This window comes from Meriones unguiculatus, chromosome 7 (assembly GCF_030254825.1).
Source record: "Meriones unguiculatus strain TT.TT164.6M chromosome 7, Bangor_MerUng_6.1, whole genome shotgun sequence".
In the NCBI taxonomy this organism is placed as follows: domain Eukaryota; kingdom Metazoa; phylum Chordata; class Mammalia; order Rodentia; family Muridae; genus Meriones; species Meriones unguiculatus.
In genome coordinates, this window is record NC_083355.1 from 114,989,822 (window position 1) to 115,003,131 (window position 13,310).

Genomic DNA, 13,310 nt, shown 5'->3' on the forward strand with positions numbered 1-13,310 from the left:
GCTCATTGTGGCAGCTCAGTGTCCAAGTGGGTTTCCTATGAAGGGGAACAGGGGCTGTCTCTGACTACTCTGACGTGAACTCAGTGGCTGGCTCTTTGATTACCTCCCCCTGAGTTGGGAGCAGCCTTACCGGGCCACAGAGGAAGACAATGCAGACAGTCCTGATGAAACCTGATAGGCTAGGGTCAGATGAAAGGGGAGGAGGAGCACCCCTTTCAGTGGACTGGGGGAGGGGCATAGGAGGAGAAGAAGGAGGGATTAGGAGGCGATAAGTGAGGGGGCTACAGCTGGGATGAAAAGTGAATAAATTGTAATAAAAAATTTTAAAAAATAAAATAAAAGCCGAGTCTTCCCTTGGACTAGCTGCTTGAATCCCTCTTCTACCCCTGCGTACTGGTGAGCATTCTGGACTCAGGGTTCCTCCTGTGTGTCACCTGCACCTGGAGGTGGGGGTCCTGCCCTGTGTGTACACATCCATGGGAGGTTTCGAGCTTCCGCCTGCTGGGGCTTACAGGAACGTCATAGACTAGAAATCAGCCTGTCCCCTCTGTGTTCTTCAAGTCTTTAGTAGAAAATTCACTTAGCTGAATTACGATTTCCAAGGAGACCAGTCTCCCCTGACTTGCACCTTATCTCCACCTGACCTCCTCCACCCTGCCCCACCCTCCTCACCCCTCCCTGTTGTGCAGGGAAGAGCATGAATGAACTAGAACTTGGCTTCAAGTGAAATGGCTGCCTTATTAAATCGCACTGTAATTTCAGAAGAACCAGTAGTGGCAAGGGATAAGGAAGGAGTGTGCCCCATTTTCATCTACAAATGAAAACTAAAACCCCAGGGAGCATCCTGAGGCTTTAGTCAGGAGTGGCTTTGGGAGTGGGAGGAATGGGCAGCCTCAAACTCAAGTGACCAGCAATGGCAAGGAGGGTAGGGGCAAGCAGTGCGTACAACATGGCAGCCGCAGGATTGAAAGTTGGAAGGAGTGGCATAGTGGAGCTTTTGAGACGAGAGTGGCAGTGTGGAAACCTGCCCCAGTCTTCACTACCAAATGTTTACAAACCCATACCAGTGAAGCAGGCCCCACTCTCACTTCGTCCTAATTGTACCTCCACAGCTCAGAGGAAGGATAGTGCCAGCCAAGAGCAAAGGCTGCTTGCTGCCTCTCTGTTCTTTCCCCTGGAATACCACCAAGCAAACCCTAGCCTCGGAGGACAGGTCACACCCTATTGATAGTGCAGCCTCCAGCTCCTGCCTTCTTCCTAGAACTACACGGTTACCTCAGTCCTTACAGAAATAATTCATGTGAGTCAAGTAAGATGTAAACTGAGGGGAAAGTGAGGTAAAAGGTGCTCGTTTAGACACCAACGGGGAGTGTATAGTGAAGCGAGCTACTTTGTTAGGCTGGTGCAGAATCCAGCTACTACTTACAGATAAAGAAAAAGATGCCGCTTGATTTTAGGAGTGTTAACATGGGAAGCACACTTTAGAATGGGCAAAGCAGAGGTATGTGCTTTGAAATTAAGAAAAATTTATTGTGAGCGTGAGAAGTCATCCCATTTACAACAGTGTGAGAGAATTCAGGCTTAGATCCTGGAGGCTGAGGGTGTAGCTCAGCAGTCAGGCAGGTGCGATGCCCTGGGGTCTGTTCCCAGCACCACCTGAAATAATGCTGTGATGGTTCCCTTTGTCAGCTTGACAGGATCACCCGTGAGCGTCAGTGAGGGACTGCCTAAATCAGATTGGCCTGTGCTGAGTCTGTGGTGCTGGGGTGTCGTGTTTACTGTGTTAATTGATGGAAGAGGCACTCACTGCGGGCAGCACCATTCTTTATGCAGGGCATCTGGACTGTATAAGTGTCAACGGGCAGAAGGAATAGGCATGCACACATTCTTTGTCTCTGCTCTTGACGTGGATGGGGCTCACTGCTCTGACTTCCACACACTGATTATAACCTGGAATTGTAAGCCAGATAAGCTCTTTTTCCTCTGAATTGCTTTTTATCATGCCATTTTATCTTGGTAAGGGAAACAAAGCTAGAACATATCACGTCTTCGTCTGATGGTTTTGAGTACTGTAAGTGCTGAAGTCGTGAGCAGTGTTTGTAAAGCAGAAGCCTGGGTTCTGGGAGCCCCAGCAAGCATGCCCTTGGCACCTGTCCCACCAGAAGTAATGATGAGAGAGATTTATTCAGTTGGCCATGTTGGAAAGAGGAACAAATACAGGGATCCGGTGACCCCGTGCCTGTCTTTAGGGGTACTGAGGAAGAATTGGGGCAAGTGGTAAGAGGGCTGTGTAGTCAAGCAGTCCTAGCTGAGGTCTGTTTCAGGTTCTTCAAGGGGGTCTGGAGAAGTCTGGTCCCTGTCGTCACCTGAAGGGATCAGTCTGGTTTCTGCAAGATGATCACTTCTGCTCTAGCACAACGCACCTTCTCCTTTGTGGGTTTGCCCTCAGCTATCATGGAGGTGGGTAGCAGTCCTGCCATTTGAGGTTTTATTCTTCCAGAAATCCAGACCTCACTCTAGAGAGACGGTTGACGACAATAACTTTTATCTGTGCCTTCAGCCACAAAAAAAAGAGAGAGACAGAGAGAGAGAGACAGGCAGACACCACACGAAGGCAGAAATGTCAGGCTTTGATTTTTGTGTGGGCCCAAGTGAGGAGTTAGTGCTTTTTAGCAAAAATAGCTTCTCAGTGCCTGTTTTAAGAGGTCATGTCAGAGGTTAACTAGTCATGTCACTTATACATAAATTATGATATCGGATCATGCTTTCATAAGGTGAAGTTCAAGTTCATATAGCTGGGGTAGAGTGCTCACCTAGCATTCATGAGACCTCTAGTTCTATCCCTAGCACCTCTAAAATACTAGCAAAAGAGATCACTGTCACCCAGATGACAGCCTGCCAGGCCAGCACCCAGGAGCAGAGCTAAGGCATGGTGACTGCCTAAGCCAGGGGCATAGGCTGTGGCTTGGCCTTCTCTTTGCTAAAGTAGGTCTTCCTGCTCTGCTCTGACTCCTAACTCAGTGTCTCTTCCAAGGAGAGCTTGTCCCGAGATCAAGTAGTAGCACTCATCTGCTTGCAAAGCCTCTGTGGTTCAAGTCTGTCTTCCCACAGCTCTGAGGTCTTTCTGCACAGAGCCCTGGTTGCAGTGACCCCAGGGGAGGGGTACACATGTGGAGAACAGGTGGTGCCCTGAGGCCCTCACCCTTCTTAAGGCTCACATGGGCACTGTGCTCTGCTCCAATGCATGTAGTGTGGCTGTGAATTCATATGAAAGTATGGTGTCTCTGTTGAGTGGCCTTAGCGTGTTCCACTCAGATTGATCTGTTCCAGCAGATATGTGCAAGACCAGGGGAGATGCTAACGATAAGGTGGTAGCCAAGGCAAAGTCCCTGCTCTGTGAAGACATTCCACTGAGCACCACCAGTGTGGGTAACACAGGAAACAGACCCTGAAGTAGGCGTCATGTTGAGTCATGACAGTGTCTTGCTGAAGAACATTGGCTTTCCGAGTGAACTCACCAGTTTGTCCCTTAGGTTTAAGTCCTGCACTTGGAACATTGGTTACCTTAGGTAGTCTTCTCTAACTGGCGTAGCTGAGGCACCCCACAGTTACGACACCTCCCTAGCTGTGACTCCTGCTTCTCCTGAACAGCAGAGTGGGTCGTGTCTTAATTACTTCTCACCAAAGCCAAAACACCTGACGGTACTCTTGGGAGGAGGGTATTTCTTTACTTGTACAGATTCAGTGCTGTCCACGAATTTGGAAAGACAATCCTGGTGGTGGGACTGTGTGGAGGCTCTGTGTGGCCTTACAGCACACAGGAAGCAGAAAGGAGGCGTACAGCAGTGAGCCAGGGAAAGATAATGCCACAAGGACCAGAGGCACGCTTCTTCTGGCTGGCTCCCACCCCCCTAAAGTTCCCAGAATGTCCCAAAATAACTGAAGGACCACACTCCTAACTTGTGAGTTTTGGGGAGAGCTACTTCATATCCAGACCATAAAAGATGACCGTCCACCTTCCATTCGTAATGGATTACCTTCTCCTGGAGCCAAATGGGTCACACCACTCTCAATCCATAGTGGATCACCTTCACCCATGCTGCCACTCAGGTCTCCATATGGTTTAAATTGCGAGGTGTAATCTAGCATCAGTGCTGGCACAGTGCCTGCATGTACGTGTTGGATTTACTAGTCCTCGTTTCTTACAGTGCTGAGACTGGACCCCAATCCTCAACATGTTAGGCATGTGCTTTACCCCCGAGGTGGCCTACCTCCTCCTGGAGTTGTTCTGACATCCTTAACACAGGACCAGTTCTGAGCCTCGGGGCCTGCTTCCCATACCACTGTTGGTTCATGAGCATGCTTCTTAGATCAGTAAACAGACCAAATCACAAATTTAAAATGTTTCATCTTATTTAGTGTTTGTATCTATACCTGTATACATGTGGTTTCAGGCATGCCACAATACATGTGTGGAAGGCAGAGAGCTGCTTCAGGAGTTGTTTCTCTCCTTTCATCTTGGATTCAAAAGACCAGATCAGAATTTTTATCTTGTACATTTGTGTCTTAATTCCCAACCCTTAGTAGAAATAAGAAAATGAGAGACAAGATCATTATGTAAATAGAGAAAAAAAATCAGAAGTCGCTCAAGTTTTCATCTTGATTGTATAATTTTTAAACAAAGATGAGCCTGTGAAACCATGTAGAGGCCAATGGAGGCCAGAATAGGACATTGGCTTTCCGGAGCTGAAGTTACAGACAGTTGTGAGCAGCTGGTTTGGGTGCTGGAAACCGAACTCAAGTCCTTTGCAAGAGTAGTACATGCTCTTAGTTACTGAGCCAGTTCTTCAGCCCCCACTATTTGTTCTTACTGCACTTTTAATTTTTTTTTCAAATACATATATACCTAATGTATATACCTTTATGTTAAAATATAATTCACATAAAGAAGCAGCTACACTAAAGTACAGTAAGTAGTTATAAAACAGAAACCCACCCTGGGCAGACATTCAAAGGCCTTTCTAAGTCCTTCACAGATTCAGGTGCGCCAAGTAAAGGAAAATAACTCCTTTTCGTTTCTGTTTTCACGCCAGGGTTTTGTTAAGATTTATCCACATCTGTCTGGCTGGTTTCATGTACTCCCATAGTTCTATGATAGTACAGGTGCCACAGGGTGCCTGTTCCGTCCCCCAGCGGTGGACACGAACTGTTAGAGCAGCGCTGCTGGGCGTTCTCTCGGGTGCGTTGTGTGCGTAGATGCTGATGCCCCAAGGCTTGTATCCAGCTGCTAGGGCACAGGTGTCTGCCAGAGCAGTAGTCAGCGCTCAGCCCACGGAGCAGTGGGCTGGGCGTGAACTGCTGCTTGCTGTTCGCTCCTCCCCACTGCTGAGTGTGTGCCAGCTCTTGAATAGCTGGTAGTGTCTGGTTGTATTTTTGTTTGTTTTGGTTTTTTAAACAGTTGCCTACACTGACCCACAGACTTGCTGTGTAAACCAAGCTGGCCTTGAATTTGTGATTCTCCTGTCTCAGGCTCCACAGTGCTGGGATTACAAACATGTGACCACAGACCCAGCTCCTTGGTGATAGTAAAGACAGTTTTTAGCGTTACTGTAGTTTTCTTGGTGAGGTGTTTTGTTTTGTTTTGGAGATTTCTGGGTTTTGTGTCTAAAGTCCTCTAGTTCTTTCCCTTCTGTTTTATTTATGCATAATTTTGAGACAAGAGCCTCACTGTATAGCCCTGGCTCACCTGGAACTTGCTATGTAGACCAGGCTGCCCTTGAACTTCCAGAGATCCACTGCCTCTGCTTGCCAAGTGCTGGGATTAAGGGTATGCCTAGAGAGCCTTCTAAGATACTCTTCTGTAGTATCTTAGTTTTCTTTCTATTGCCATTACCAAATTGAGGAGGAAATGGTCGATTTAGTTTACATGTCCCCAGCACAGTCCATCGTGAGGGGAATTCAGGGCAGGAGCTGAAGCTGAAACCACGGAGGAATGCTGCTTACTGCCTTACTCCCCATGGCTTGGTCAAAAACCCAGGACTATCTGCCCCAGGATCGGTACTGCCCACAGTTGGCTGAGCCCTGCCCATATCAATCATAATCAAGAGAAGGTCCCACAGACTTGCCTGCAGGCCAATCTAATGGAAGCATTTTTTCTCTCTTGAAGTTCCCTCATAGATGACCCAAGTTTATGTCAAGTTGACAAAAAAATAACCAGCATATTTTTTTTAAGACATTAGCTCTTGCCTTTTAAATCTAAGTCAGTGATACTCCAGTTTACCTGAGTTTTGTGTGTAATGTGACTTAACTTCTTCCTGTCTTATCTGTCTGTCTGTTTTTCCTGGACCTTTGGTCCTAGCCAACCTAGAGTGGAAGGGCCGGCCTGTTCTCTGTGCTGCTGTGAATCCAGGGTCCAGCCCTCTATCCGCAGTGCCACCCACAGTTCAGCTGCTCTTCCACAGGTCCTGAGTTCAATTCCCAGCAACCACATGGTGACTCACAACCATCTCTAATGGGATCTGATTCTCTCTTCTGGTGTGCATAAAACAGAGCACTCTAATATACATTAAAAAATAAATATTAAAAAAAAAAAGAACAAAATAGAGGGATAGAGAGACAGCTCAGTTGTTAAGACTACTTGTTCTTGGAGAAGACCCGGATTCAACTAGTTACCCACACAGTGACCCCCAACTGTCTGCAACTCCAGAGAACCCTGTGCCACCTTCTGGCCTCTGGGGGTACTGTACACACATGATGAATATGCAAGGAAAACACATGCAACAGAAAAATAAGTAAATCTTTAAAAAAAAACCTACAGAGCAGCAGGCATGGTGGCACACCTGTAATCCCAGCACTCGGGAGGCAGAGGCAAGCAGATCTCAGAGTTCGAGGCCAGCCTGGTCTGCAGAGCAAGCCCAGGACAGCCAGCGTTATATGGTGAGATCACACCTGACCAGAGATTCCTTTTCACTAAAACTTGCTGGCTTAAATGTGAAGCCGTCCTCCTGCCTCGGTCTTCTGAGATGTGTTCATTCCAGCACACAGCACTCGGTGGACGTGTGTGCTCCAGCTGTGTTGATGGCAGGTAGAGGAAGGAGTGGCTCTTGGGGTTGGTGTTTGCTTTGTGTGTTGTATATGTATGGTGTGTATGTGTGCCTGCAGGTCCTCGTGTGTGTGTGTGTGTGTGTGTGTGTGTGTGTGTGTGTGTGTGTCCGTCCCTTGGCTTTTTTTTTTTTTCAAGTCAGTGTTCACATAATGCCCCTTGGCATAGTGAGTCAAATGAGCCTGTTCCATTACACATTTCCCGAGTTGGGTTAAAATCTGTACCTGGAGTTGTGAATTAAGGCACACACTGGCCCGCAGTGGTCTCCAGGCCCCTAGCTCACCACGACCAATCATCAAGACAGCTGGAGCACAGGCCTGGTCTGTGCACTGCAATGAGTGCATCTCAGTTTCTAGAGGACGTTCTGTTTGCTTCTTAAACCCCAGAGTGCATCTTGAGCAGCCGCTGGTGCGCAGCCCCCATCCCTGGAATGACGGCTGTCTCCCTGTGGCATTCTCCTTGCTCCCCTTCGTGAGGTTATATACGAAGCTGCACGTGTGTGTGCCCACTGTGCTTCCCAGTCTGGCTGAGCACTAGTGCACGTGTGAGGATAACGTTCCTCTATGCAGGGTGAAGCATGATCCTCTAACACCTCTACCCCATCTCTACCCCCTTGTGTTACCCTATCAGCACAGCAGAAAAAGAGGATTAAAAAAAAAAGTGACCAGGAAGAACTAAGTTAACCTGGACTTTTAAAACATGGAAATATTTGACAGGAAGTGTGTTATTTTAGCTTTGTAGCCCTGTTTTCACTGCTGTTGTTCTTTTTAAATAATAGCCAACTGAAGTATTTTAATTAAAAAATGTTTTTTAGATTTATTTACTATTTTATGTGTATGAGTGTTTGCCTGCATATATGTATTTTGCAGCACATTCATGCCTTATGTCTTCTAAAGTCCAGAGGAGGGCTTTGGGTCCTCCAGAACTGGACACAGATGATTCCAAGCTGCCATGTGTTGTGTGCTGGGAATCAAATGTTGGTCTTATTCAAGAGCAGCAAATGCTCTTAACCACTGAGCCAAACATCCAACCCTTATTTTATTTATTTACTTACTTATTTTTGTTTTGGTTTGGTTTGGGTTTTTTTTGAGACAGGGTTTCTCAGTGTAGCCCTAGCTGTTCTGGACTCACTCTGTAGACCAGGCTGGCCTCAAACTCTCAGAGATCCGCCTGCCTCTGCCTCCCGAGTGCTGGGATTTCAGGTGTGCACCACCACTGTGCAGCTCTCCAGCTCTTATTTTAATTAATTAATTAATTAATATTTTAAGACATACCTCATTGTGTAGCCCTCTCTGCACAGAACTCATTATGTAGACCACACTAACCTAGAACTCAGATCCACCTGCCTCTGCCTCTGCCTCTGCGAGTGCTGGGTTTAAAGGCGAGCATCACCATTGTCCAGCTTAACCTGTGGGCTTTTTAGTTCTTTGTAATGCTGAGATGAACGGACCACAAAATCTACATAGACAAGCTGTGACAACTAGGTGTTTATTTAAAGCATTCTGGCAAATTGAAATGTGAACAAAGGTGTAGAATTGATGAGGGTCAAAGGCTAGTAAGAAAACCAACCCTTTCCATGAAAAGCATTGGGTGTTCAGATGGCCAGCAGGCTTTAATATTGTGATGACATGATGTGGCTCTCATGTTCTCTCAGGTGTCATTTATCAGGTGTACATTCCAGCCTCCTTACCCTGCTTCAGGGCTTTTTATCTCTGTGTGGTTTGAAATGGGTTATGGAATTCATGTAGCAGTGCCTGTGTGCCTGTTCTCGCTGATGTTTTAGCCATTAAAGATTCAGATAAATAGAAGTCACAGTCAGAAGGCACCTGCCCTCACATGGCATCCACGCAGGAAGTGAGCAATCCTAAGCAAAACAGCTGCCTAGTTACATACAGACGGAAGAAAGGAAGGAAGGACGGATGGCTAGATGGAAGGAAGGGCCTTGTAGAGTACCTGATCAGGAGCTGATAGTAGAGGTGGTACATGAGGACCGTCAAGAAGGGCTCGAGCCGAGGGAGAGCACTGTGTGGAAAGGTTTGCTGGGGAGGCTGGTACAGAAAGGTTCAGGATGCCTCACGCTCACCAAAGGGAGTTATGCAAGTTCATCTACCATTATGGCCACATTTGAAATTAAACCAGAGGGGGAGACTCAAAAAGAAAAACATTTCATGTTTTTATAAGTCATTTAAAGATGTAATGAATTATAGACTCATACCTGTGTGCCTTACACCTGAGAAAGAGGCAGAAGGGTCACTGCAATTTTGAGGCTAGCCTGAGCCTCCATCAAGTTCTAAGCTAACCGTAGCTATATTCCAAGAACTTGTCTTTTAAAAATAGTAATAAATCTATTATATATGTGTATATATTGAGACAAGTTAACAGTTTTATGAAAATTGATATAGTCTCCAAAACAAAACTTGAGAGAGAAGAATGGCCTGGTTTTCTATCTTGGGACTCCCTGTAATGTCTGGTTTACTGGTGGGTGACTGGTTTCTCCCCTATGCATCTGTTCTATACCAGCCTGTGGCCGTGTGATTCTTCAATTGGATATAGGAAGGTATGGTCTTGAGAGAGACCCTTGCAGAGAATTGTGGACATCTTGCCAGAACATAGTCAGTGGTTCGTTGAGGGGTTAATCTGCATGTGACTGAAACAGATGAGCTGCAGGCACATTTTATTCTATAACAATCCAATGGTCTCCTGAACACTTGAAGTGATAGTTTGGCTCTTGAGTAGTATCATAGTTCCATTTGCTAATCACTAGGGAAATACTGACTGGTTGAGGCACACAAATGCTCTACAATATGGTGCCAGCCTTTGACTTGCTCCATGTGTGTGCACGAATCCCCTCATCATCAGCACCACTGGTCACTTCTTCACCCAGAGAAACCATCAGCCTCACACTGGTGGATACATTTTTCTGAACTTCTCAGAATCCTGGACTGTCGTGTGGAACTGTGTTTGAATCCAGTTTATCTTCATTTCTCGCCAGCCTGACAGTGACCCTCCAACCCTCCTTCTGTATTTTCTCTGTCTCACTGTAAAGGGAATGGAAGGTGGCAGTATCTTTTAAGTAAGGGCTCACTGAAGATGTCCCAGTTACGATTGCAGTGCCTGGCTGTTACTACTGCCATTGTGAGTGTGTCACCCAGAGTGAGGAGTGGAAGGGACTTTGAGGGGCACCAAGGGGCCACCTTTACTGCAGGCCTTTGGGCAGATGCAGTTGCTGTGTGTTGGTGAGCCAGAAGCCCTACCCCATCCCATACCTGGTCACTCCTGCCTCTGTCTGCTGCTTGTTCTCACCTTTTTATTTTGTTTTTTGTTGTGTTTTGTTTTGTATTTTCTTCTCAGCTGAGGGCCTGGAATGTGAGTGTTGCTGCTCAGAAAGCATTTGTCCATTGAGTGCCTTCAGGGTTGGTTGTGACAGCCTGTGAGCTCAGCAATGACCAGCTGTGGGCCACACACACCCCTTCACTGTTTAAGGAATATTTAGCCACTCTTCCCCTCACCCATCTCTTCAGAGGCTGAGCAGTGTCTGCTGGGCCCTGTGTGCTAAGCATCTTTGTGACTGACAGCCCTCCCTCTTGCCTTTCAGATGTTCCTCCTGCGGATCAAGAGAAGCTTTTTATCCAGAAGCTACGTCAATGTTGTGTCCTCTTTGACTTTGTTTCTGACCCACTGAGTGACCTGAAGTGGAAGGAAGTAAAACGAGCCGCATTAAGTGAGATGGTAGAGTATATCACGCACAACCGGAACGTGATCACGGAGCCCATTTACCCAGAGGTCGTCCACATGGTAAGTGGCACAGCACACTCAGCTGAGCGGCCCATCCTAGCCACACCAAGGAAAATCCTCCCTCCCTCCCTCTTCCCCCATGGTTTGGACAGGCCCCAGGAAGAATGAATGTCATGGATCCTAATGGGGAGAGAAGCTATTCACATTCATTTAACCCTGAAAATGTTAGAGCTTGGTTTGTGTTTACTGTGATGTTGTCTCTGAGTTCTTTGGCTTGACTTCTTAAGCATATGTAACATGAGTGTTGGTGCCCTCGTGTAGTTTAGAAGTAAATATCGTGCCCATCCATGTGCAGGGAGATCCCAGCACTCAGCAGGAAGCGTGTGCCCAGGGTAGGGGTCAGAGCTCTTGTTCTGCCCTTAACTCCAACTCTCTCACACTGTGGAAGTCGACCTCAAGGCGGGAATTGTAAGGAATAGTATTGAGTATCTTCACAGCCGCTTTTGTGGTTTTATTCTTCATGTTACATTTGTAGTCAGTCCTCTTAGAACTTTTTCTGATGGCACATATCAGGGGTGTAGCTTCATTTTCCTCTGTGATTATTAAATTTGTTCTTAAATCAGATATTTAAGATCCATTTTCTCCATTCATTTAAGATAACTGTATTGAACTTAACTTTCTTTTAAAATTAAATCTGTTTCTTGGTACCTATTAAGTTTGTTAATTAAGTCAGTTACAGTATGGAATATTTCTGTTTTTAAACAGTCTTAGCAGCCAGTGTTGCCTAATTTATACTCTTTAACCAAGAAGGAAGAATCTTCCTTGTTTGGGTAAAATGCCTACCCTTGAGCTAAGCTGCTTGACTCGGCTTTTCACTTGTCTTCACTGGTGCAGGGGGCAGCACCCAAGTGCTTGGGCTGCTCTGGAGACTGCTTCTTGGGTTAGTCATGGCTCGTACTCCTGTTGCACAGGTGCTTTAGCTAGAGTCTCTGCTTCTGTCCTCTGTTTTCTCCCCTGAGCATCATGCCCCCTCTTGGTGAGCAAGTGGCTCCCAGGAGATTTTGACAGGCCTTTCTGGAATCACCACTGTGGTCGGGCACTCTTAGGGGGAGAAAGAGCACATTTCTGCCCTCCTGGCGCTTCTGTGCCATGTGGGAGACAGGGTGGAATAAGCCAGCCAATACTGCAGTGTTTTAGACAATGGCAGTACTGGAGAAAAGCAACAGGGCTGATGCGATTTCAGCTCCTTTCCCATGTGGATGAAAAGATCCAGAGAGAAGAGAGTCATGAACAACTCAGACTGTCAGATATCTGTGTGTGTGTGTGTGTGTGTGTGTGTGTGTGTGTGTGTGTGTGTGTGTGTGTGCCTGTATGTGTGTCTTTCCATCTGTCTGTCTTTGTGGCTTCCCCAATCTTCTGTCTGTCTGGTGCTTTGTGAGCAGACCAGGAGCAGGGAGAGACTGGGATCTTGTCTTGCTTGTTGCTGTGTCTGCATGCACTAACAGTATATTAGTTACTTTCTCATTACTGTGACAAACTCCCTGAGAGTGGGGAAGGTCATGGCGGTTGGCAGTTCTGTCTATAATGTGACTTGTGCTCATCTTTATGAATCAGGAAGCCAAGAGAACTCTAGCCAGCCTGTGCCCCTCAAAACCCCACTTCCAGTGACCCGTTTTTACCAGCCACACCTCCCACTTCAGAGGTTCCACCTTCCCAAAACAGTGCCACATGCTGGGAAACAGGTGTTCAAACACATGCCCCAGGGGAACATTTCAAACCCAAACTAAGAGACAGCAGTGAAGAAAAGTACAGTGAAGAAAGGCTGGGCTGGGCTGTGGCTATGGTGTGTGATCCTGAGACACAAAAAGAATATGTGGAATTTAGGCAACCTGCGAAGGCCTCCATCCCTGTGAGTCCTGCTTTGGGTCCATTCTAACGAGAAGCTCTGCAGCCGTCAGCCTCGGCTGGTGGCCACTTACACAGCACTTCTTCCATACTTGACAGGAACCTGCTGCTGTTTCTTCTGTTTGGAGTATATGTAGTTTTGTTCCTGTTGTTTTTAGAGACATTAATTTCCACTAACTTTGAAGAATCCACAGCAGTGTAGCTGTACAAACATTGCTTCTCTGACTAGCGTGCTGTGTGCCTTCTTAATGGCTGTTAAGATGTTCTTTATCTTGCAGTTCACCCCTGCCTAAGGAATTTGTGTTTTTGACATAGAGTATATACACTCATCATTTCTAATGGTACAACATTTCTCCCCAAAGGAAATCCTGTCTTGCTCCCTCAGCACTGCTTGCCCTGAGCAACCTTTGACCTGCTTTCTGTGTCTGTAGATTGACTGTCCAGGACATTTCATGAAATGGTCTCATACAACATGTCTTTCATGACAAGCATTTCCAGAGAGTCCCATATCATAGCCTATGCTTGTATTTCATTTCTCAGTTTTTGAACAATTTTATCATAATAACCC

The 13,310-nt window shown here is 46.5% G+C and overlaps 1 protein-coding gene across 9 annotated transcripts in view; it reads left to right on the top strand.

Annotated features, from left to right (window-relative positions):
• The window catches only part of Ppp2r5c (protein phosphatase 2 regulatory subunit B'gamma), a 127,257-nt gene that overhangs the window by 63,627 nt on the left and 50,320 nt on the right, over nt 1-13,310 (top strand). For all 9 annotated transcript variants that reach the window (XM_021645040.2, XM_021645041.2, XM_021645042.2 and 6 more), the window contains one exon: nt 10,698-10,897. In XM_021645040.2, the coding sequence (XP_021500715.1) occupies nt 10,698-10,897 (200 nt within the window). The remainder of the gene's footprint in view (nt 1-10,697; nt 10,898-13,310) is intronic.